This window comes from Zonotrichia albicollis, chromosome 33 (assembly GCF_047830755.1).
Source record: "Zonotrichia albicollis isolate bZonAlb1 chromosome 33, bZonAlb1.hap1, whole genome shotgun sequence".
Lineage (NCBI taxonomy): Eukaryota > Metazoa > Chordata > Aves > Passeriformes > Passerellidae > Zonotrichia > Zonotrichia albicollis.
Window position 1 is genome coordinate 3,165,254 of NC_133851.1, and position 23,691 is coordinate 3,188,944.

The 23,691-nt window shown below is 66.7% G+C and overlaps 3 protein-coding genes across 7 annotated transcripts; 2 read left to right on the forward strand and 1 right to left on the reverse strand.

Annotated features, from left to right (window-relative positions):
• Positions 1–183: 183 nt before the first annotated feature.
• DCTN2 (dynactin subunit 2) lies at positions 184–9,605 on the forward strand. Of its 2 annotated transcripts, XM_074530590.1 has the most exons (14): positions 867–1,056; positions 2,643–2,711; positions 5,733–5,829; positions 5,946–6,007; positions 7,216–7,314; positions 7,436–7,596; positions 7,693–7,840; positions 7,930–7,995; positions 8,228–8,266; positions 8,368–8,445; positions 8,545–8,616; positions 8,707–8,809; positions 8,890–8,981; positions 9,296–9,605. In XM_074530590.1, the coding sequence occupies exons 1-14, from the start codon at positions 1,021–1,023 to the stop codon at positions 9,380–9,382; spliced, it is 1,209 nt and encodes a 402-aa protein (XP_074386691.1). In that variant the 5' UTR covers positions 867–1,020; the 3' UTR covers positions 9,383–9,605. The 2 variants fall into 2 exon arrangements, with proteins under 2 accessions (XP_074386692.1, XP_074386691.1); XM_074530591.1 differs by lacking the exons at positions 5,733–5,829; positions 5,946–6,007; positions 7,216–7,314; ... (7 more) ...; positions 8,890–8,981; positions 9,296–9,605 and adding an exon at positions 3,988–4,616 and having other exon boundaries at positions 184–1,056.
• Positions 9,606–10,270: 665 nt separating this feature from the next.
• On the forward strand, positions 10,271–11,444 carry DDIT3 (DNA damage inducible transcript 3). The gene is made up of 4 exons (XM_074530603.1): positions 10,271–10,354; positions 10,516–10,563; positions 10,654–10,805; positions 10,899–11,444. The coding sequence occupies exons 3-4, from the start codon at positions 10,677–10,679 to the stop codon at positions 11,259–11,261; spliced, it is 492 nt and encodes a 163-aa protein (XP_074386704.1). The 5' UTR covers positions 10,271–10,354; positions 10,516–10,563; positions 10,654–10,676; the 3' UTR covers positions 11,262–11,444.
• On the reverse strand, positions 11,405–22,406 carry MARS1 (methionyl-tRNA synthetase 1). Of its 4 annotated transcripts, none has more exons than XM_074530587.1 (21): positions 22,248–22,406; positions 22,015–22,102; positions 21,426–21,504; positions 20,573–20,707; positions 19,966–20,041; positions 19,725–19,879; positions 19,540–19,652; positions 18,970–19,086; positions 16,789–16,992; positions 16,031–16,232; positions 15,190–15,264; positions 14,872–15,106; positions 14,719–14,834; positions 14,519–14,636; positions 14,035–14,248; positions 13,145–13,276; positions 12,955–13,059; positions 12,293–12,476; positions 12,065–12,136; positions 11,756–11,863; positions 11,405–11,663 (listed from the first exon to the last, which is right to left on the reverse strand). In XM_074530587.1, exons 1-21 carry the CDS (start codon positions 22,348–22,350, stop codon positions 11,517–11,519), a joined length of 2,778 nt encoding a protein of 925 aa, XP_074386688.1. In that variant the 5' UTR covers positions 22,351–22,406; the 3' UTR covers positions 11,405–11,516. The 4 variants fall into 4 exon arrangements, with proteins under 4 accessions (XP_074386688.1, XP_074386687.1, XP_074386690.1 ...); XM_074530586.1 differs by having other exon boundaries at positions 19,540–19,655; XM_074530589.1 differs by having other exon boundaries at positions 14,719–14,814; positions 14,936–15,106; positions 19,540–19,879.
• Between the last annotated feature and the right edge of the window lie 1,285 nt (positions 22,407–23,691).

Here is a 23,691-nt window from a genome sequence, read left to right on the forward strand (position 1 = left end):
GTGCCCCCCCCGCGGGAGGGCCGCGGTCCTGACTCATCCCCCCCACCCCCGGTACAGCGGGGGCTCTGCCCGGGCCCCCTGCAGGTGACCCCCAAACACCGCGGGGGGGGCCGGAGCTGACCGGGGGGGACCGGAGCTGACCCGGGGGGGTCCGGAGATGACCCGGGGTGTCCCGAGGGTGAGAAGGGCGGCCCCACCATGGGGGGCAGCCCGGGACACCCCCATGGTGCCCCCCGGTGCCACCCCCATGGTGCCCCCCAGTGCCACCCGGCCTGTGCGTACCCTCACCCGCGAGTCCGGCCCTGGTGTCCCTCCGTGTCCCCCAATCGCTGTGCTCCCCGTGTTCCCCTCGTGTGTTCCCCCGTGTGTCCCCCCCGCACTGTGAGCCCCTGTGCCGCCCCCAGGTTTTCTCCTGTGTCTGCCCCGTGTCCCCCCGTGTGCCCCCCATGTGTGTCCCCATGCGTGTCCCCGTGTGCCCCCATCCGTGTGTCACCCTCTGTGTCACCCCCCGTGTCTCCCTCCATTCCCCGCCCCTTGTTCACCCCCGGTGTGTCCCCCTTGTACCCCCCGTGCCCTGCCCGTGTCCGTGTGTCCCCTGTCCCCCCATTGTGTCCCCGTGTCCATGTGTCCCCTGCCGTCTTTAATTGTCCCCTCTATGTCCGTGTGTCCCCTGTCCCCCCATTGTCCCCTCGTGTCCGTGTGTCCCCTGTCCCCCTCATTGTCCCCCCATTGTGCCCCCAGTGCCGCCCCCGCCCCGTCTGCTCGCTCAGGCCCCGCCCCCCGGCCCCGCCCCAGCAGGCCCCGCCCGGCCCCGCCCCATCTCCTCCCGGCCCCGCCCCTGCGCTCTCTCCTCTCGCTCCGCCCCGCGCTGCTCTCGCGAGATCGGCCCCGCCCCGGCCCTGCGCGGCCATTCCGGGACCCCCCGGCACCGGCCCCCCCTGCACGGACCCCCAACAGCGACCCCCATTACTGACCCCCATTACCGACCCCCCAATACCGGTCCCCAGTACCGCCCCCGCCATGGCCGACCCCAAGTACGCCGACCTGCCCGGCATCGTGAGTAAGGGGCTGGGCCGGGGAGGAGCCGGGGCTCTGAGGGAGGCTATGGGGGGATGTGAGGGGATCAGGGACTTGGGGTGCTGAGGAGTCTGAGGGATCGGGAGGGCCGGGAGGATCAGGAGCCTGGGGATACTGAGGGCTCTGAGAGATCGGGGGGGTTCTGAGGGGATTAGGGGGGCCTGGGGGTGCTGAGGGGTCTGAGGGGATCGGGGAGGTCTGAGAGGATCAGGGGCCTGGGGGTGCTGAAGGGTGTGAAGGGATCAGGGGCCTGGGGGTGCTGAGGGGTCCGAGGGGATCCGGGGGCGTGTGAGGGGATCGGGGGCCTGGAGATGCTGAGGGATCAGGAGGGCCGGAGGGATCGGGGGGCTCAGAGAGGTGATGAGGGGTCTGAGGGGATAGGGGTGGTCTGAGGGGATCAGCGGGGTCTGAGGGGATTGGGAGCCTGGGGGTGCTGAGGGCTCTGAGGGATCGGAGGGTTGGGGGGATCAGGGGAGCTCTGAGGGGATCAGGGGCCGGGGGTTCTGAGGGATCGTGAGGGCCGGGGGGGATCAGCGGGGTCTGAGGGGTGCTGAGGGCTCTGAGGGGATCGGGGGAGTCAAGCGGGATAAGGGCCCTGGGGGAGAATGAGGGAACTGCGGGGATCTGGGGGTCTAAGGGGGCCAGGGGGTCTCAGAGGGGACCAGGGGGTCTGAGGGGCCAGGGCATCTCAGAACAGGAGGGGACCGGCGCGACATGGAGGGACTGGGGAGGTGGGAGAAGGGCGGCTCTGAGAGGGTCTGAGGGTCAGAGCGGGCCAGGGGGATCCGAGGGTGCTGTGAGGTGTCTCAGGGTGGTGAGGGGATCCGGGGGAATCTGCAGGGATTTGAGGATCTGAGGGTGCCATGGGGTGTCTCAGGGTGATGAGGGGATCCTGGGGAATCTGCAGCGATTCAGGGATCTGTGGGCACTGGCAGGGGCTGGGGGTTCTGAGTGGTTTGGGGGGATCTGAGGGGATTGGGGGACTCAGGGGTCCTGGGATGGTCCAAGGGCACTGGGGGGGCTGAGGAGCAGCAGGGACCAAGTCAATTTGGGGGGTCTGAGCTTGGAATGACTGACAGGGTCTGGGGAGCAGAGGGATTTGGGGAATCTGGGGGGTTGTGGGTCTGTGAGAAGATCTGGGGATGAGCTGAGGGGTCAGGGGGTGTGGGGGTTGGCAACGTTTGGGGTGTTTGTAGGGATGGGAGGGGGCTTGGGGTGCCAGGGAGGGCCTGTCTGTGTGTGGGTCTGTGTGTGGGAAGAACACAGATCCCTGTGGGATGGGAGCACCCCGTGTGTTTGGGGTGACTGTGGGAACTGGGGGAGGTCAGGGGACAGGGGCAGTGAGTCGGGGTGCTGGGGGGACACTGGGGTGTTTGGGGGCAGTCAGCAAGGGCTGTGGGGACATTGGGGTGTCCATGGGGAGATGTGGCCCATCAGAGGTGTCCGTGGGGATGAGGTGTGGGGACATTGGTGTGTACAGAGGGATTTGTGGCCCATCAGAGGTGTCCATGGGGATGAGGTGTGGGGGTGAGCTGGGGGTCCCAGCCCAGCCCCTGGTGCCACAGGCCCGGAACGAGCCCGATGTGTACGAGACCAGTGACCTGCCCGAGGATGACCAGGCCGAGTTCGAGGCGGTAAGGCCCGGCCGGGGGGGGGAGCAGCAGCTGGAATGGACCCCCGGGACCCCCAGGACTGGTACCAGAGCAGGGAACCGGCCCCCACCGCCCATGCACCCAACAGCAGCACAGCCTGCACGGGGACACAGCAGCCACGAGGACACAGCACCCACAGTGACACAGCACCCACAGGGACACAGCACCCCATGGTGATAATATCCCCCCGCAGTGACAGTGTTCCCCCCCACAGTGACACATCACCCCACAGTCCCAATGTCCCTCCACAGTGACAGTGTTCCCTGCAGTGACATTGTCCCCTGTCACAGTGTCCCCCCACAGTCCCAGTATGACATGTTGACAGTGACATGGTGACAGTGTCCCCCCACAGTGACAGTGTCCCCCCACAGTGACAGTGTCCCCTGCAGTGTCCCCCCATCCCCCGTGGCACCCTGCCTGTGGGGCAGGAAGGGGAGATCAGCACAGACCCCCCCCACAGGCTGGCTGTCCTGTCCTTGCTGTCCTTGTCCCCGAGAGGAACAGGGCTGTCAGTGCCCCAGCCCCACCCCGTGGGGAGCAGGGGGCCCCCTAAACCTGTTGTGAGTACTGGGGTGTCCCCAGCCTGGGCTGAGGCCTGGGGTGTCAGTGTGCAGTGATGGGGGGTCCATCCTGGGGACCCCCAGAGTGGGAGTGACCCAGAGCCCCATCACTGAGGGGCCCCAAGGACCCCCAGGGCCTGGGGGGTGACACTGGATCTGTCCTTGAGGCCACAGGGCAGAGAGGACCCCCAGGGGTCTGGGGTGACCCCCCAGAGGTGTGGGGTGACCCCCAGGTGCGCTGGGGAGGACAATGGGGGTTCAGGGGTCACAGCCTGAGGGGTGACTCAGTGCCCCCCAAGACACTGAGGGGGTGCCCGGCCTTGGGGGTGCAGGGGGTGCAACCAGCCCCCCTCTGCCGTCAGTGCCATTGGTGTTTCTGGGGTGCAGGAGATCGGCACAGGTCCCTGGCAGGGAGCAGGGGCTCACCAGGTACCCCCAAATCCTGAGGGGGGCAAAGAGAGCCCCCCAGTGAGGGCCAGAGCAGCGAGATGGGCTGAAACAGGGGTTGGAGCCCAAAGTCATGAGGTGACCCCTGCTGTGGTGGGAGGTGACAGATGGGGGGTCCTAAGCCCCCCCTGCCTCGGGGAGCCCTTCACCAGCTCTGGGGTGTTGGGGGGTCCTTCCTCCCCCTCGGGGAGCCCCCAAACTGACCAGGGCTCCCCCCGCTTCCCCCCTGCTCCCGCCTGGCCTGGACTCAGTTTGCACAAGTAAGCGCGGCCCTGCTTTGGGGTGCATGGGGGGACGCTGCTGCATGTGCATGGGGGTTTTGGGGTGCCCTGCACTGCCCCCCGCTCTGCCTTGCCCTCTGCATCCTCTGCCTGCTGCCTGCACTGCCCACCTGGCCTTGGCGCCCCCGGGACCCCCGGGCTGGGTCTCATTGCCCTGGGGCCCTGCCTGGGCATGGGGGGGCCGTGCTGAGCCCCCTCCCTGCTGCCAGCATTGCACGGGGCAGCTGCGGGGCTGGGGCAGCCCCAGGCCCTACAGAGCCCTCCCCGGGGGTCCCACTGGGTGTTGGGGTCCTGGGGGGAGCACCTGGCTGCACTCATGTTCCCCCCGCCCTGGGCAGGAGCTGGAGCTGCTGAGGGGAGTTACGGGGTGATCCCCAAACTCTGCCAGTCCTGCTCCCCTCCAGGGCACGGCCCTGCTGCTCCATCACCAGCTGCCCCGGGTCTGTCCCACTGCCCCTCCTCCTGCAGGGGTCCCCAGCCCTCGGGGGTCCCCATCCCATGGGGTTCCCTGTCCCTCAGGGGTCCCCAGCCCTCGGGGGGCGGTGGGCGCGGGCCGGACCTTCTAACGCGGATTTTGTCTCTCTCTCCCCTCTCTAACCTTGCTCTGACTTTCTCACCTCTGGGAAACGCCAGGAGCTGGTAAGCGCCCGTGTCCCAGCCACTGTCACTGTCCCTCAGCCACTGTCACCCGCTGCCACCCACCGCAGCCCCCTAACGCTGCCAGCGCTGCTCCCGCCGCTCTCACTGCCCGCAGCAAACCAGGCCCTGATCCACCCGGGCCAGAGCCCTGATCCACCCGGGCCAGAGCCAGAGCCCTGATCCACCCGGGCCAGAGCAAACTGGGGCCCTGATCCACCCGGGCCAGAGCCAGGGGCTGCAGAGGGGCACAGAGGGGTCCTTTGGGTCCCCCCAGAGCCCTGCTGAGCTGGGGACACCCTTGAGGGCAGCAGAGCGTGAGGGACACACCGGCTGTGCCCACCCTGCCTGGCACAGGGCACAGCCCCTGGACTGGGGGTCTGGGGGCTTACACTTCCCACTGCCCCCCTGATGAGCCCCAAAGGCAGCCAGAGGGCAGTGCCAGCCCAGGGGGCCGGGGGTTGTCCTGCCAAAACACAGCTGGGGGTCAGTGACAGTCCCACGGGGACAGGGTCACCCTGGAGGGACCAGCAGTGGGTCCTGGTGCTGGCCAGGGGCTGCTGGAATGTTCCACACTTTGGGAAAGGCTGAACCTTGGGGGACTCTGAGCTGGGCCAGGCCAGGGGCCCAAAGTCCTGACACATCTTTGGGGGGCCCTGTGTGCTGGGCTGGGCCAGACCAGGGCTCAGTGTCAGCAGGGCCCAGTGTCACCAGGGTAGTGTCACCAGGTCCCAGTGTCACCGGGGCCCAGTGTCACCGGGGTGGTGTCACCAGGGCCCAGTGTCACCACACTGGGCCAGCCTGGGGTGTGATATCCCCACTCCAGACTCTCGAGGGTACCTCCCCTGGGCCAGGCCACTCAGGGTGCCATGTCCCCACCCTGGCCCCTTGGGGACGTCACATCGCTGCCAGCAGAGCCCTCACTGGGCCGCACTGGGGGCCTGTCCTGGGGAGGAGCAGCCCACGCCTGTGCTGGGGGTGGTGGCAGCCCTGGGGCTCCCCTGTCCCCATCCCTGTCCGTGCTGGGGGGTGGTGGCAGTCTGTCCCTGTCCCTGTCCCTGACGTGGCTCTGTGTGCAGGAGGAGCTGAGCAGCACCAGCGTGGAGCACCTGATCATCAACCCCAACGCTGCCTACGAGAAGTTCCGGGACAAGCGCCTGGGCACCGAGGGTGTGGGTGAGCTGGGGGGCCAGGGGGGCTGGGCATGGGTCAGGGGGGCAGGGGGCACCAGGGGAGCAGGGGGCACTGAGCCCCCCGGGCTGGGCTGGTCACACCCGGCTCTGCCTCTGCAGATTTCTCTGACCGCATCGGCCGCACGCGGACAACGGGCTACGAGGCTGGGGAGTATGAGATGGTGAGTGGGCAAGGGGCACCCCCTCCCCACACAGTGCTGGGACACCCCTGGGTGCCACAGGGCCCCTGGGACCCCCGGGGTCACCTGCTGCAGCCCTCATGAGCTGTGTGCCAGCTCCACCAGTGCCATGCTGGTCTCTGCCCAGTCCAGCCCAGTCTGCCACGCTGGGAGCCCCTGTCCCCAGCACAGACCCCCGAGGGTGGCCAGGACAGCGCTGTAACCAAGTCCTGGTGGAGCTGGGGGTCCCAGGGTGGATCTGTGGGGGACCCGGGGGTCCCAGAGTAATCCTGGCTGGCTCATGTTCAGCTGGGTGTCCCCCAGGACCCCCGGGCCTCTCCTGGGTACCCCCATGTTCTGGGGTCTGTATCCCCCCAGCAGGGCCCTGCCTGTCCCCTCACTGACTGCAGTTCTGTCACCCCAATTCCCCGGGCTGTTCTCATTCCTCTGCTCCCTCAGGACCCTCAGGGTGGGCTGCAGTCCCTGGCACCAGGGCAAAGGGGAGAAGGTGGCTCAGGGTCACCTGGCTCCTTCTTGGCCTGCCGGGGGGGGTGACAGCTGTGTCCCCTGGGCTGGTCACTGTCCGGCCAGGCCATCACCCCCCACACCGGCCCAGCCCAGGTTTGCTCTGGGAGCAGCTGGGTTTGGGCAAAGAGCAGGGAACCCCCACATTGCACGGGGGGCACAGCAGCACCCAGAACCACCCCACAGCTGGAGAGCTCTGGGAGGAGGAGGAGGAGGAGGAGGAGGAGCTCTGTGGGCACTAAGATGGGAAATCCATGGGGGCGGTGATGAGGAACTTCATGTGGGTGAGGATGAGGAGTTCCATGGGGGTGAAGATGAGCTCCATGAGGATGAAGATGAGCTCCAGTGCATCCCCTCTCCCTGTGGGTTCAGGACCCTCCTGGGCTGCTCCTGCCCTGCCCCACTGACCCTGCCAGGTTCCCTTTAGGTGCCACCTGAGGCTGCTCTGACCTGTCCCTGCAGGCCTCACCTGCTCCTTCTGCTTGGTGCCAGGTGCTGCCAGCGCCTGTGAGCCCCCTGAGACCCCTGAGCCCTCTGAGACCCCTGGGTTCTGTGAGATCCCTGACCCCCATGAGATCCCTGACCCCTGTGAGACCCCTGAACCTCCATGACCCTTCCACCATCCCATGAGCTCCCCTGACCCTGTGTGAGCCCCCCCTGAGCCCCCTGACCCATTTCTCCCCCAGCTGGGTGAGGGTCTTGGTGCCAAGGAGACGCCGCAGCAGCGATTCCAGCGGTTACAGCACGAGGTGCAGGAGCTGCTCCGGGACGTGGAGCAGATCCAGGTGAGCCCCCACCTGTCCTGGGGAATGGTTTGGGGGTGACACAGCCCCTGTGTGTGCAGGTGAGCCCCCCCATCCCAGGGTGTGTCCCAGGGGTGACACAGCCCCCATGTGTGCCCCCCAGAGCTCGGTGAAGGAGTCGGGGGCAGAGGAGGAGCTGACGCCCATGGCCCTGGCCAGGCAGGTGGAGGTGCTGAAGCAGCAGCTGCTCAGCTCCCACCTGGAGAAGGTTCTGGGCCCCGGTGCCGCCGTCGACTTCGCTGACCCCGAGGGTGCCCTGGCCAAGTGAGTGGGGGTCAGGACCCCGGGGTGGGATGGCACAGCTTGTCCCCTGCCCGCCCTGTCCCTGTGCCCACGCTGTCCCCTCCCGGCTGTCCCCAGGCGGCTGCTGCAGCAGCTGGAGGTGGCCAAGTGCAGCAAGGCCGCCCCGGGGAAGGGCCCCGCGCGGGCCGCACCCACTGCCGGCGACGCTGTCACCTTCGAGCTCTACTGGAGGCCCGAGCAGGACCAGTTTGCCCAGTCTGCCAAGGTGAGGGGGCTGCTGGAACCACAGGGGGGCACCACACCTGGCACCCGGGCCTGCACCGCGGTCCCAGCACCTGACCCCAAACCCCGCAGGTGTCGGAGCTGGAGAAGCGCCTGGCACAGCTGGAGGCGGCCATGAGGTGTGAGCCCGACAGCCAGGTGAGTGCCCAGGTGTGGGCCTGAGAGCCAGGTGAGTGCCCAGGTGTGAGCCTGACAGCCAGGGGAGTGCCCAGGTGTGGGCCTGAGAGCCAGGGGAGGGCACAGGTGTGAGCCTGAGAGCCAGGGGAGTGCCCGTGGGAGGGCCCAGGTGAGGGGGCTGCCCACTCTCCCTCCCTCCTGCCACTTTCCTACCCCCCTTCCTCTGGCCCTACTGACACCGTTTCCCCCACAGAACCCGCTGCTGGTGGGAATGAAGGGCTCCAGTCTCATGGTGAGTTGGGCAAGAGGGGTTTGGGGGAGCCCCTGTCCCCTCCTTGCCCCCAGGGCTGTGGGGGGGCTGCTGTACCCCCCTCACCTGCCCCCCCTCCCCAGGACACGGTGCAGGTGCTGCAGGCCAAGGTGAACGTTCTGGATGTGGCTGTGCTGGACCAGGTGGAGGCTCGGCTGCAGGTGAGGGGAGCTGGGGGGCACTGCTGGGATTTAACTGGGAGACATTGCTGGGTTTGGGGCCCACTGCTGGATTTGGGGTTTCTGTGTCCCCCACCCCAGAGCGTCCTGGGCAAGGTGAACGAGATCGCCAAGCACAAGGCCACGGTGCAGGACGCTGACACCCAGAGCAAGGTATGGGCTGGGGGGCCCAGAGGCTGGGGGGGTGCATCCAGAAAAGCCCCCCAGGCTGTGCTGATCCCCCACCCCACGTGTGCCCCCCAGATCCACCAGCTGTACGAGACGCTGCAGAGCTGGGACGCCGTGGCCAGCGCCCTGCCCGACGTGGTGCAGCGCTTGGTGACCCTGAGGGACCTGCACGAGCAAGGTGGGGGCCGGGGGGGCTGGGGGGCACCGGGTGGGGGTCTCTGCCCGCCCTCCCCAGCGCTCAGGTGTGTGCCCCCACAGCCACCCAGTTCGGGCAGGTGCTGGTGCACCTGGACACCACACAGCAGGAGATCGCGGGGGCGCTCAAGGACAACGCGGTGCTGCTGGCTGAGGTGGGACCCCTTGGCCCCCATTGCCCCCCATCACCCATCCCCAGTGACCCCCATCACCCCATCAACAGTGACCCATATCCTCCCATCACCCCATCCCCCACTGACTCACATCACCCATCCCTACCTGCCCCATCACCCATCCCCACGTGCCCCCCATCCCCCTTTGCCCCCCATCACCCATCCCCAGTGACCCCCATCACCCATGCCCCCTGCCCCATCCCCACTGATCCCCATCCCCCCCTGCCCCCCATCACCCCATCCCCACTTAGCCCCATTTCCCATCCCCACTCACCCCCACCCCTCTGCCTCCCCAGGTGCAGAAGACCATGAAGGACAACCTGGCCATCGTCGAGGACAACTTTGCCGACATCGACGCCCGCATCAAGCGGCTGCAGAAGTGACCAGACCCCGGGACCCCCCCCCCGAGGACACCCCCGTGCCCCCCCCAGGACCCCCTGGGCCCTGTGCCCCCCCCGCAGGTCCCAGCTGCTGCTTGTAAATACCCTGGCTCGGCCCCCCCATTCTCTGCCCCCCTCAGTCCCCACGGGGGTCCTCTCTGTCCCCCCTGCTCCCCCACTGTGGGTCTCTGGTCCCCCTGTACCCCAATAAACAGCTCAACTCCCAGCGTGTGTGTCGGTGTCTCTGGGGGGTGGCAGGAGCAGGGCCCCCCAAACTGGGGGTGGCAGTGCTGGGACTGGGGGGACACGGGGGGAGCCTGTGGGACCCCACAGGGATGGGGGGCTGGGGGCAGCCGGACCCCGCAGACAGGGGAGGGGTCCCGGGTGTGCCCCAGCCCTGCAGCCGCCCCCCGCAGCCAGAGCACGCCCATGGCGCCAGTTCTGCCCCCACAGGTGCCCCCAGCTCCCCCAGGACCCCCCCGGTGCCGCCCCCTCGCCCCAGCGCCCCCCACGTGCAATGGAGGGGAGGGGATGGGGGGGCTGAGACCCCCGTTCCTTTCCCCCTCCCGTTAATCCCGAGCGGGGAGAACGAGACACGGTAGCACCGAGGCCCCGCCCACTCCCCGTATTCCCCGCCCATTTCCGGACAAGCCCCGCCCCTCTCCCCTTGCCTGCCGGGGGGGCGTGGCCCATTTCCCGCCATTGCATCATCCCCGCGTGACCCCCCGCGCGCCCCTCCCTCGCGCTGGGCGGTGCCGCTCGTCTCGCCCCTGCCGCACTTCTATTGGTTGGCGATCTCCTGCCAATCACGACTCCCACGCGCTCATTGGCTGCTGCTGGAGAGAGCGTTGCGTCATGGTGCACATAAAGCGGCGCGGCGCGGGGGGTGGGGCGCAGCGCGGGACGATGCGGACGAGGATGAGCCGGGGGCAGCGAGCGGAGCGGGGCCGGGGGGAGCCGGGACCACCCAGGAAGGTGCGGAGGGAGCGCGGGGAGCGGCCCCGGGGGGCGCTGGCCGAGGGTTCCCGCTCGGTGCCGGGAACCGGAGCGCCCGGAGCCGTCTCCGCGGCACGGGGGCCCCGAGCCCCGCACTCGGGGGTCGCCGGTCCTAAGAGCATCCCCTCCTCCTTCCCCAGGCATCGAGGAGAAAGTGCGTCCTTGCCGATCACCACACCTGAGAGCAGGTAAGGGGCCACCCCCGCTATGCGCACCCCATTTGTGCACCGGGGGTCCCGCCCGGGTCACCCCTCACTCCCCTCCCGTCCCTCCCGCAGCCCGCGCCGGGCCCGAGGTGACGATGGCGGCCGAGGGGCTGTGGGGGCCGGGCGGCCCCCCCGGCTGGGAGCTGGACGGGTGGTACCAGGACCTGCAGGAGGTGCTGGCGGCGGAGCCCCCCGGGGCCGCCCCCGCCTGGGGAGCCGAGCAGGTGAGCGCGGGGCCGGCAGCGCCCCCGGGGCGGCAGCGCGGGGCGCGGGGCCCCCTCCTTCCATCACCGGCCCCGGTTCCGCTGTGTCCGCAGGAGGAGCCGGGCGCGGGCGGCTGCGGGCTGGACCTGGCCCTGGCCGAGGAGCTGCTGCAGCTGCTGGGCCCGGAGGGAGCGGCTCCGGAGGAACCCCCGGCCGCGGCCCCCGGCGGGAGCGGCCCGGCCCGGCCCGGCCCCGCCGAGGAGGCGGAGGAAGAGGAGGAGGAGAAGGCGCGGGGGGCGCGGAGGAAGCGGCGCGGCGGCGCCGGGGCCCCGCGGCAGCGGGACGGGGAGCGGCGGGTGCGGGAGCTGACGGCGCACAACGAGCGGCTCCGCGCCGAGATCCAGCGGCTCAGCGCCGAGGTGCAACGCACCCGCGCCGCGCTCATCGACCGCATCGTCAACCTGCGCCAGCTGTAGCGGCTGCCCCGGGACAGGACCGGGACACGGACCGGGCACAGCGACAGCGGGACAAGGACTCTGCTGCCCCACGGACTGCGGGGGCAGCCCCATGGACAGATGGACATTACGGACAGACAAGTGGATGCACCTGCTCCACGCCGTTGTACAGCTTTTGTCGTTTATTATACGTATCCAACCACACCCAGCACGGCCCAGTTTGGTTACTGGAGGCGCTGGGGCCACTCCTTGGGATGTCCCAGTTTGGGACTGGGGCTACTTCTTCCGCTTGCCCTTGGGCACCTCAGGGCTCCGTCCTTCGGCCAGCGCCAGCTGCCGCTTCAGCTCCAGCAGTTTGGCCACCTGGGCGTCCACCTGGGCCTTCTCTGCCTGGGCAGCCTTCAGCTGCCTCACCAGGTTGCCCTGGACAGGTGGGAGGAAGGATTTGAGGGAGTGATGAGCATTTGGGGGTTAAAGGCATGACCGTGTGTGTCCCATGCCCTGTCCCCCCTCACCTGCTGGGCCACCTGCTCCGTCAGCTCCTGGATCACTTTGGGGTCCCCTGGAGCCGTGGGGGTGTTGGGGGCTGGAGGGGGGGCTGAGGCCGGGGGGGGCTCTTTGGCCTGGAAAGGAAGAGATGGGGAGAAGCCCCCTCATTGCTGTTCCAGGCAGGTGCAGCTCACCTGGGGCAGCACCAGGAGATACCTGGGGCTCTACAGCAGCACCTTTGCACTGGGAATGGGGAGGGGAGGGATGGGGGTGGGGCTGCAGGTGCCCAAAGTGAAGTTGAGGGCGCTTTGGGGGGCACCTGAGCCCCCACTCACCTGCCCTCCCCCGAAGCGCTGCCGCAGGGCTTCCACCTGCTCAAGCTCCAGCTTCTGGAACAGGGGGCTCACCTGGCCACAGCAGGGACAGAGGGGTCACCCCTGGGGGGCAGCACCTGCGGCTCCCACCCAGGCAGGGCCTGCCCCGATCCCGGGGGGCACAGGCTGCGCTCCCCAGGCACTGCCCCTGCCCTGCCCCGATCCCGGGGGGCACAGGCCGTGCCGTACCGTGCCCACGCGGTGCCCGGCGGGCAGGGTGCAGGTGAGGCCGGGCCCGAGCCCGCAGCGCTCGGGGGGGATGCAGAGCTGGGCCTGGATGGCGGCGCTGACCCCGGGCACGAAGGGCTGGAGCAGCGCGGCCAGAGCGGCCGCCAGGTTCACTGCCACGCCCGTCACCGTCCCTGCGCGCTGCCTGCGGGGGGACAGCCCGGTGACACCTCAGTGACCCCCGGGCCGTGTGCCTGTGCACTGCCTGGGGGGACAACACCTCAGCGCCCATTGTGCCGCTGTGTCCCACCCCTGTCCCCCTCCCTTGTCACTGCCCGTGGGAGGGGCCATCAGGGACCTTCCAGTGTCCCCCCAGCTCCTGGCTTCACTCCATGCCTGCCCTGTGCCCCCCACCTGTGCCAGCCGCACCCTGACAAGAGCCAGGTGTGGGGACCCCTCCATGGCACCTCCAGTCACCCTCCCCCCCTCAGATCATGGCTGTGCCCCCCTCCAGTTCCCCCAATCCCCAGCTGTGCCCCCTTCCTGTCCCCAGGTGCTCCATCCATCCATCCATCCATCCATCCATCCATCCATCCATCCCTGTCCCTCTCGTGCCACCCTCCAGTTCCCCAATTGCCCCACTGTGCCCCCTCCCTGTCCCCAGGTGTCCCCTCCCTCCTTACCTGTCCCTCTCGTCGCCCTTGATGCGTTTCCAGGGCTCGTTCACCTGGATGTATTGGTTACCATGGCGGGAGATGCCGAGCACGCACCTGAGAGCATCCCGGAGCCTGGGGGGGGCACAGGGGGGGCTGAGCACCTGCAGGGCAGCCCCTGCACCCCCTTCCCCCCGGGTCTGGGACCCCCAGCACCCACCGGACCCTCTCCATGAGCTGGTGGTACTGGCGCATCTCCAGCGTCACCCGCGCCAGCAGCCGCTGGTCCTCGGCCGTGAGCGCCATGGCGGGCACGGTGCCCCCGAAAAACTTGCACACGAACATGCCGGCCCTGCACGGGGGGACAGGTGGGGACAGGTGTGAGAACAACCGGGGACAGGTGTGAGCACAGCCAGGGACAGGTGTGAGTGCAGCCAGAGACAGGTGGGGACAGCCTGAGGACAGGTGTGAGCACAGCTCAGGGACAGGTATGAGCACAGCCCACAAACAGGCTGGGGACAGGTGTGAGCACAGCCCAGGGATAGGTGGGGACAGGTGTGAGAACAATCAGGGACAGCCTGGGGACAAGTGTGAGCAGAGCCTGGGGACAGCCCAGGGACAGTCTGGGAGAGGTGTGAGCACAGGTATGAGCACAGCCCTGGGATAGTTGGGGACAGGTGTGAGAACAATCAGGGACAGCCCAGACACAGGTGTGAGTACAACCAGGGACAGGTGTGAGCAGAGCCTGGGGACAGTCTGGGACAGGTGTGAGCACAGGTGTGAGCACAGCCCTGGGATAGTTGGGGACAGGTGTGAGCACAGCCCAGGGACAGTCTGAGACAAGTGTGAGCACAGCCGGGGACAGGTGGGGACAGCCTGAGGACAGGTGTGAGCACAGCTCAGGGACAGGTATGAGCACAGTCCTGGGATAGGTGGGGACAGGTGTGAGTACAACCAGGGACAGCCTGGGGACAGTCCAGGGACAGGTGTGAGCACAGCTCAGGGACAGTTTGGGGACAGGTGTGAGCACAGGTGTGAGCACAGCCTGGGGGCAATCTGGGACAGGTGTGAGCAGAGCTGTGCCCAGCCCTGTCCCCAGCAGTGCCTCACCTGTTGATGAAGTTGCCCAGGTTGTTGAGCAGCTCGGAGTTGTTCTTGAGCATGAGGTCGGCCCAGCAGAAGGCGCTGTCCTGGCCCTCGGGCCGCAGGTAGAGCAGGTAGAAGCGCCACACGTCGGCCGGGATCCCGGTGTCCTTGGCCATGTCCCCGAACACGCCCACGCCGCGGCTCTTGGAGAACTTCCCGTCCTCGTAGTTCAGGTACTCTGGGACAGGTGAGCACCCACCTGGGGCTGCGCCCTCCCAGGCGGGAAACGGCCCCAGGCATGGCAGGAGGAGCAGGGACCCCTCACACCTGGGGACCCCTCACACCTGGGGACCCCTCACACCTGGGGACCCCCAACACCTGGCGACTCCTCACACCAGGGACTCCCCAACACCTGGGGCTCCCCACACCCGTGGCTCTCTGGCTCCCCACCCTTGGGACTCCCTAACACCTGGGGACCTCCCCACCCCTGTGTGCCCCCGGGCCGTACCTGTGGCAATCAGGTGATTCACCAAGGTGTAGTTGTCATCGGCGCCCAGCAGCGAGCAGGGGAACACCACGCTGTGGAAGGGGACGTTGTCCTTGGCCATGAAGTTGTAGAGCTCCACCTGGCCGGTAACGGGGACAGGTGGGGATGTCAGCCAGGTGTCCTGCTCTGTCCCCACCTGCACCATCACCTGGCTGTCCCACCTGCTGGGGGTTCTTCCACCAGCGCTCCCAGTGCTCCGTGTAGTTGGCGGTGATGGACAGGTACCCGATGGGGGCGTCGAACCACACGTAGAACACCTGGGGAGAGTGGGATCTACCTGAGCAGGTGAGCCCGGCAGGGAGGGCAGGACAGACCTGAGCAGGTGAGCCCGGCAGGGAGGGCCCAGCAGGGGCACCTGGGGGCTGGGGGGGCACTCACCTTGTCCCGGAAGCCGTCGAGGGGCACGGGGGTGCCCCAGGTGAGGTCGCGGGTGATGCAGCGCGGTTTGAGCCCGTCGCGCAGCCAGGTGCGCGTGATGTGCCGCGCGTTGGCCGTCCACTCACCTGCGGCCCAGGTGCGCTCCAGCCACGCCTCCAGCCGCCCCTCCAGCTGCGGGACACACGGGTGGGACACCTGGGCACCCCGGGGGGACCTGTGCCCACCTCAGTGCCCCACCCCAGGGTGCTGCTCACCTTGGGCAGGTCCAGGAACAGGTGCTGGGTGGGCGTCACCACCGGGGTCCCACGGCACAGCTTGCACTGCGGGTTCTGGGGGAAAATGGGGGGCCCAGTGTGGGGGGGGTCCCACAGGTGAGGGGAGTGGGGGTCCCCATAGGTGAAGTGGGGGGTCCCCATAGGTGGGGTAAGGGGCCAAAGCAGGAGGGGAAGGCTCAGACTGAGTTAAGGATGTCCACAAAGGTGAGGGGAAATGGGGGTCCCCACAGGTGGGGCAAGGGGCGTTACCAAAAGTGGGAGGGGAAGGCTCAGGATGAGTTAGGGAGGTCCTGAAAGGTGAGGGGATCCCCACAGGTGGAGTTGGGGGGTCCCCAGAGGTGGGGTAAGGGGCCAAAGAAGGAGGTGAGGGCTCAGGGTGAGTTAAGGATGTCCACAAAGGTGAGGTGGAGTGGGGGTCCCCAAAGGTGAAGTGGGGGTCCCCAAAAGTGGAACTGGAGGCTTCCCACAAGTGGTGCAAACGGCGTTACCAAAAATGGGAGGGGAAGGCGCAGGGTGAGTTAGGGAGGTGCACACAGGTGAGAGGGTCCCCACAGGTGGATTGGGGGGTCCCCAAAGGTCACAGGATCCCCACAGGTGGAGTTGGGGTCCCAGAGGTGGCACAGGGATCCCCAAAGGTCACAGGGTCCCAGAGGTGGTGCAGGGATCCCCAAAGGTGAGAGGGTCCCCACAGGTGGCAGGGGGGTCCCACAGGTGTAGTGGAGGTGCCAGAAGTGACGTGGGGGTCCCCAAAGGTCACAGGGTCCCCCAGGTGGCACAGAGGGTCCCCCAGGTGGCACAGAGGGTCCCAGGTGCAGCCCACCTGCAGCTCCACGGCGTTGATGAGCTTCCCGCAGCGGTCGCACTGGTCGCCGCGGGCCTCGCCGTAGCCGCAGGAGGGGCAGGTGCCCTCCACGAAGCGATCGGCCAGGTAGCGCCCGCAGCGCTCGCACCGGAGCTGCTCCAGCGTGTCCTGCAGCAGGAACCCCCGCGCCAGCAGCCGCTGGAAAATGTCCTGGGCGATGCTGTGGGAGGGAGGGAATGTCGGCACAGGTACCTGAGGGCAGGTGGGGCTCAGCTGGTCTGGGGGCTCAGCTGGTTCAAACGGCTCATCTGGCCTGCAGGGCCTCACCTGGTCTGGGGCCTCACCTGGTCTAGGAGCTCACCTGCCCCTCAGGCACTCACCTGGTCTGCTGGGGGTCACCTGGTCTGGGGGCTCACCTGGCCCTTAGGGCCTCACCTGGGCTAGGCTCTCACCTGCCCCTCAGGCACTCACCTGGACCTTAGGGGCTCACCTGCCCCTCAGGCTCTCACCTATTCTGGGGGCTCACCTGGGCTAGGCTCTCACCTGGCCCCCAGGCCCTCACCTGTTCTGGGGGCTCACCTGGCCCCCAGGCTCTCACCTGCCCCTCAGGCTCTCACCTGTTCTGGGGGCTCACCTGACCCTCAGGCTCTCACCTGGTCTAGGCTCTCACCTGTTCTGGGGGCTCACCTGGGCTAGGCTCTCACCTGCCCCTCAGGCTCTCACCTATTCTGGGGGCTCACCTGGGCTAGGCTCTCACCTGGCCCCCAGGCCCTCACCTGGTCTGCTGGGGCGTGGTGGTGCGGCCGAAGTGGTCGAAGGAGATGCCGAACCAGGCGTAGATGTCGGCGTGCAGGGCGTGGTAGCGGTCGCAGAGCTGGCGCGGGCTCAGCCCCTCCTGCAGCGCGCGCGTCTCCGTGGCCGTGCCGTACTCGTCCGTGCCGCACACGAACAGCGTGTTCCAGCCCCGCAGCCGGCTGTACCTGCAACACCTGGGGCTCAGGGCTGGGCACACCTGGGGCTCAGTACCTGCAACACCTGGGTCAGGGCTGGGCACACCTGGGCTCAGCACCTGCAACACCTGGGTCAGGGCTGGGCACACCTGCTCACTACCTGCAACACCTGGGTCAGGGCTGGGCACACCCGGGCTCAGCACCTGCAACACCTGGGTCAGGGCTGGGCACACCTGGGCTCAGCACCTGCAACACCTGGGCCTGAGCATGGGCACACCTGGGGCTCAGTACCTGCAACACCTGGGTCAGGGCTGGGCACATCCGGGCTCAGCACCTGCAACACCTGGGTCAGGGCTGGGCACACCTGCTCACTACCTGCAACACCTGCGGTCAGGGCTGGGCACACCTGGGGCTCAGCACCTGCAACACCTGGGGCTGAGCATGGGCACACCTGGGGCTCAGTACCTGCACACACCTGCGGTCAGGGCTGGGCACACCTGGGCTCAGCACCTGCACACACCTGGGGCTCAGGGCTGGGCACATCTGGCACACCTGGGCTGAGCGTGGGCACATCTGCGCTCAGTACCTGCAACACCTGTGGCTGAGCGTGGGCACGGCTGGCACACCTGGGGCTCACTATCTGCAACACCTGGGGCTCAGTACCTGCAGTACCTGGGACTGAGTACCTGCAACACCTGGGGCTCACTGCTGAGCACACCTGGGCTCAGTACCCACAACACCTGGGGCTCAGAGCCGGGCACACCTGCTCAGCACGGGCACGGTGGGCACACCTGGGCTCAGCACCTGTAACACCTCCGCTGAGCGTGGGCACGGCTGGCACACCTGGGGCTCAGTACCTGCAGTACCTGGGGCTGAGCGTGGGCACAGCTGGCACACCTGCACACACCTGGGGCCCAGCATGGGCAGACCTGGGCTCAGTACCTGCAACACCTGCGCTCAGCACGGGCACACCCAGCATGGCTGGCACACCTGGCATGGCTGGCACACCTGCTCAGTATGGGCACACCTGGCATGGCTGGCACACCTGCGCTCAGCACGGGCACACCTGGCATGGCTGGCACACCTGGCAGGGCTGGCACACCTGGGCTCAGTACCTGCAACACCTGGGCTCAGCACGGGCACACCTTGCACACCTGCTCACCACCTGCACACACCTGCACTCAGTGCTGGGCACACCTGGGCTCAGCATCGGGACACCTGGCACACCTGGGCTCAGTACCTGCGTACAGCTGCGCTCAGTGCTGGGCACACCTGGGCTCAGCACGGGCACAGCTGGCATGGCTGTGGTCAGCACTTGGCACACCTGGCCTCAGCACCTGGAATGCCTGGCACACCTGAACTCAGCTCTGGGCACACCTGGCACACCTGACCGCAGCACCTGGCACACCTGGGGCTCAGCACTTGGCACACCTCTGGGGAACCTGGCTCAACTGGCAGTGAGCACCTGGCACACCTGTGTGTGGGCAGCTGTCACAGCTGGGCACGGGCACCTGTAACACCTGCAGGGCACGCCTGTCACATCTCTGGGGACACACGACACACCTGCAGAGGCACCTGTAACACCTGAGCATGAGCACGTGTGTGGACAGCTGTCACACCTGCAAGGACACCTGTGACACCTGGGCATGGACACCTGTGATACCTGTGCAGGTGTGCAGGCAGCACAGCCCCCCAGATGCACACCTGGAACACCTGGACAGGTGCTCACACAGCACAGCCCCCCAGGTACACACCTGGAACACCTGGACAGGTGCTCACACAGCACAGCCCCCCAGACACACACCTGTAACACCTGGACAGGTGTTCACACAGCACAGCCCCCCAGGTGCACACCTGGAACACCTGGACAGGTGCTCACACAGCACAGCCCCCCAGGTGCACACCTGGAACACCTGGACAGGTGCTCACACAGCACAGCCCCCCAGGTGCACACCTGGAACACCTGTCCCAGCAGCACAGCCCCAGCCAGGGTTCCCCCAGGCTCACCTGGCGAAGGTGTCGGCGCTCAGCACGCAGCCGATGATGTTGCCCAGGTGAGGGACGTTGTTGACGTAGGGCAGGGCGCTGGTGATCAGCACGTTCCGCTCACCTTCCACAGGTAACCTGCCAGGGAGGGGGGTCAGGGCAGCGCCCACCTGCCCACAAACCCCCCCTCAGTGCCACCTGGGCACTCCCTCCCTCCCTCATTCACTCCCACAGGTGAGTGCCACCTGGGCATGCACACACTCCCACAGGTGAGTACCCCTGGCACACCTGTCCCACACTCACACAGGTGTCTGTGGCTCCCTGGGTGTGTCACACCTGTCCCACACCTGTCCCACACTCACACAGGTGTCCGTGGCTCCCTGAGTGTGTCACACCTGTCCCCCACCTGTCCCACACTCACACAGGTGTCCGTGGCTCCCTGAGTGTGTCACACCTGTCCCACACTCACACAGGTGTCCGTGGCTCCCTGGCTGTCAGTGTCACACCTGTCCCACACCTGTCCCTCACTCACACAGGTGTCCGTGGCTCCCTGGGTGTGTCACACCTGTCCCACACCTGTCCCTCACTCACACAGGTGTCCGTGGCTCCCGGGGCGGGGGCAGGGCCGCGGGGCCCCGTGCCCAGATCTCCACGGCGGCCGCGATGTCGTCGTCGGTCAGCGCCCGCTCGGGGCTCTCCTCGTCCTGCTGCGGGCACCCGGTGAGGGGGGCGGTGCCCACCTGTGCCCCGCCCTCCCCCCCGGGGCGGGGCCGCACCTGGGGCTCGCGGGGGGGGCCGGGCAGGTGCGGGGGGTGCTGGGCCAGGTGCGCCCGGAGCTCCCGCAGCGCCTCCGGCAGCAGCGCGGCCGCCGCCCGGCACGGCTCCAGCGCCGACACGGCCCCGAACCACGAGCGCAGCACCTGCAGCTCACCTGGGCACGGGGGGGGACAGGGGGGGTCAGCCCGGCCCGGCACGGACACCCCCAGACCCCCGGACCCCCCCCCGGGCCGCTCTTACCGGGCAGACTGGTCTGGTCCTGCAGCACGGGGAACAGGCTGCCCCACACCACCACGTCAGCCACCGAGGCGGCGTCCTGGGGACACACGGACATGGAGGGACTGGGGACACTGGGAGTGTGAACTGGGGGCACTGGGAGGCACTGGGGGCACTGGGAGGGACTGGGAGTGTGAACTGGGGGCACTGGGAGTGTGAACTGGAGGCACTGGGAGGCACTGGGAGCACTGGGAGTGTGAACTGGGGGCACTGGGAGGCACTGGGAGCACTGGAAGTGTGAACTGGAGGCACTGGGAGGCACTGGGGGCACTGGGAGTGTGAACCGGGAGCACTGGGAGAGCCATGCAGGATGAACAGAGACAGACTGGGACAAACTGGGGACACTGGGAGGGCACTGGGTGGTGCTGCCAGGTGAAGGCAGCACTGGGAGGCACTGGGAAGCACTGGGGCCGATTTCCACCCCGGGGTCAGCAGTGTCCCACCCTCCCCTCCCCTCCCTCAGGCACACCTGGGCACAGGGCTGGGGACAGACCTGGGGACAGCGCTGGGGCCACCCCTGTCCCGCAGGTGACATCCAGCCCATCCCCACGCCCAGGCCCCCCTCACTCACCCCGGCCAGGTGGGAGGTGCCGCTCCGGGCCAGGTGCTGCTCCAGGTGAGCCAGGAGGGGCTGCAGGAGCCCCAGGGCCTCGGGCCCCGCCCGGCCCTGAACCAGCCGCAGGTACAGGGCAGCGGCCACCGCCGGCTGGGGACACAGGGGACAGCGGGGTCACATTGGGGGACACAGCGGGGACAGAGGGGACATAACGGGGTCACATTGTGGGGACAGAGAGGGGACATAATGGGGTCACATTGTAAGGATAGCAGGGACATAACGGGGTCACAGCATGGGGACACAGCGGGGTCACACTGGAGAACAGCAGGGTTACGCTGCGGGATACAGTGGGGACATAACGGGGTCACATTGTGGGGACACAACGCAATCACACTGTGGGACACAGCAGGGGACAGCGAGGACATAACAGGGTCATATAATGAGGTCACACTGGGGGCACAGCAGGGTCACAGCAGGGGGACACACAGGGAGTCACTCCAGGGGACAGCAAGGGACACAGGGGGGACACAGAGTGGGACAGCGAGGACATAACAGGGTCATATAATGAGGTCACATTGGGGGACAGAGCAGGGTCACACCCAGAGGGACACGGGGGTTCACACCAGGGGACACAGCAGGGAGGACAGTGGGGACAGCAGGGTCACATTGTGGTGGACACGGAGCACAGAGCCTCGGGGACACAGCGGGGTCACACTGTGGGGGACAGCAGGGAGGACAGGGAGCACAGAGCCCCAGGGGATCGGTGGGGTCACACTGTGGGGACAGGGCAGCACAGAACCTCGGGGACACATCAGGGGACAGGGAGCAGAGCACTGGGGACACACTGGGGCACACCGGGGTCTCTCACCTGCAGCTCCGTGGCCTCCCATTCCAGCCACTGCGTGGTGAGGTCGGTGGGCTCCTCCCCCCGGCACAGGTAAAAATACCTGGGGGGAGAAAAGGGGGGTCGGGGGATAAGGGGGGGTTGGGGCAGGTCCAGAGGGGTTTGGGGGAGCTTTGTTGGGGCTTTGGGGCACGCATGGGGATGTAGGAGGATAAGGGGATGCCAGAGGAGGTTCTGGGGGTGGCTTTGGGGCAGGGCTAGGGGGGGAAGCTGGGGGCTAAGGGGGTGTCGGGGCAGGTTCTGGGGGTTTGGGAGATCGGAGCAGGTTCTGTGGGGTTTCAGGGAGGTTTGTGGGGCTTTGGGGCAGGACTTGGGGGATCAGGGGAAAGAGGGGGGTCTGGGGAGATTCTGAGGGTTTGGGGAAGGTTTGGGGTGTTTTTGGGGCAGGGCTTGGGGCAGGTTCTGAGGGGTTTGGGGCAGAGCTCGGGAGATCAGGGTGGGTTCTGGGGGTTTGGGGTGCTTTGGGGCAGGGCTGGGGGGATCGGGGCAGGTCCTGGGGGTTTGGGGTGCTTTGGGGCAGGGCTGGGGGCGCTGCCGGGCCCCCCGCACTCACTGGCAGATGGCGTTGGGAGAGAACAGCACGGTGCCGCTGTCCAGCTCCAGCCGCAGCTCCAGCTCCGGCGCGAGGGTCTGAGGCCGCTCTGTGAGGAGGGACCGGGACGGGGACCGGCTCAGGCTCGGGCTCAGGCCCTCACGGGGGCCGGGGCAGGGCCGGGCCGGGGTCAGGCCCGGGGGCGGCAGGCCCCGCCGTGCAGCCCGGGGCGGGCGTGGCGGTGCCGGTCTCACCTGCGGGGCCGCCCAGGTGCGGGCGCACGGGCGCGGGGGCGGCGGCGGCGGCCGCGAGCACCTTGAGGGCGGCGGGAGCGCCCGGCGGGACCCGGAGCCGCATGGCGGAGGGGGCGGGGCCAGCGCCGAGCGGTGGGAGGGGCCGCCATGCTCGGGGGCGGGGCCAGCGCGGGGAGCTCCGCCCCCGACACGCCCCTCTCGCACGCACACAAATATCGCGAGAGCACGGGCGTAGGGGTTGCCATGGCAACGGGGACGCGGCTGCGGGGCCGCCATGGCCGGGATGGGGGAAAGGGATAACGGGAAAACGGGAAAATGGGATAACGGGATAACGGGGTAACGGATAGAGGGATAATGGGATAGTGGAGTAACAGGATAGGGGGATGGCGGGATAAAGGGATGGCGGGTTAGCGGGACGGCAGGATGGGATAATGGGATTGTGGGATAACGGGATAACAACACGGATGGGATAACGGGATGGAAACTTGGATCAGAACTGGGATGGGATGATGGAATCCACGGGATGGGGTGGGGACTAGGATGGGATCCATGAGATAATGGGATGGGAACTGGGATGGGAATGCTGGGAATGCTGGGATGGGATAACGGGATAATGGGAACAATGGGAACAATGGGAACAATGGGAACGATGGGATGGGGCCCAGCCGGGGCCGGGGGTCCCAGGTGACCCCAAACCCTTCAGGACCGAGTCCAGTCCCAGGGTCTGAAGGAACCCAAGGGCAGGGTTGGGATTTTACCCAAATTCTGTAAATTTAACCCAAACTCAGTGAACCTCACCCAAACCCCAGTGCATTTAAACCAAATTTTCATCATTTAACCCAATTTTTGTTCTATTTCACCCAGATTTCAATGGTTTAACCCAAACTTTATTAATTTTCCCCTGTTCAAGCCACAACTCCAAGCCAAGTTTAACCACTTTTTATTTTTCCACTTAAATATTCTCTTTAAATACAGCATCGTCCCGGGAAACTGCAGAAAAGCAGGAAAAATGAATAATAGTGGGGAGAAGCTTTGGATTCACTTGGTGGCATTAAATGTGGAGTTAAAATGGAAATTAAAAAACAAAAAAAATGAAATTAAAACGGAATAGAAGAAAGGAAAGGAAAAAAAATAAAGGAACTTAAAAGGGAAATTAAAAAGGAAATAAATTGAATTAAAAAAGAAAGAAGTGCAAGTAAAAATTTAACAAAGAAATAAAAAGGTAATAAAAGCAGAGAAAGGAAATAAAAACAAAATTTATAAAATTTAAATTTAAAAGGGAAGGAAAACGGAATTAAAAATTAAAGGAGTCAAAAAAAGAAGTAGAAAAAAGGGAATAAAAAAATAAAGAAAGAGATCAAAATGAGATTAAAGTTCTGAAGCTGCTTTGGGCACCCTGGGGGAGGGCTGGGGGTCCCCAGGGGGTTTTTTGGGGGGCTGTAGC

Coding starts and splice junctions, on each gene's coding strand:
- DCTN2 (XM_074530591.1), top strand. CDS start 199: ATGGGGGGCAGCCCGGGACACCCCCATGGTGCCCCCCGGTGCCACCCC. Junction 1,057..2,642: donor ACGCCGACCTGCCCGGCATC/GTGAGTAAGGGG, acceptor CTGGTGCCACAG/GCCCGGAACGAGCCCGATGT. Junction 2,712..3,987: donor ACCAGGCCGAGTTCGAGGCG/GTAAGGCCCGGC, acceptor GCCTGGACTCAG/TTTGCACAAGTAAGCGCGGC.
- DDIT3 (XM_074530603.1), top strand. CDS start 10,677: ATGGCGGCCGAGGGGCTGTGGGGGCCGGGCGGCCCCCCCGGCTGGGAG. Junction 10,806..10,898: donor CCGCCTGGGGAGCCGAGCAG/GTGAGCGCGGGG, acceptor CTGTGTCCGCAG/GAGGAGCCGGGCGCGGGCGG.
- MARS1 (XM_074530585.1), bottom strand. CDS start 22,350: ATGCGGCTCCGGGTCCCGCCGGGCGCTCCCGCCGCCCTCAAGGTGCTC. Junction 20,708..21,425: donor GGGAGGCCACGGAGCTGCAG/GTGAGAGACCCC, acceptor CTGTGTCCCCAG/CCGGCGGTGGCCGCTGCCCT. Junction 13,060..13,144: donor CAGCTCATGGAGAGGGTCCG/GTGGGTGCTGGG, acceptor TGCCCCCCCCAG/GCTCCGGGATGCTCTCAGGT.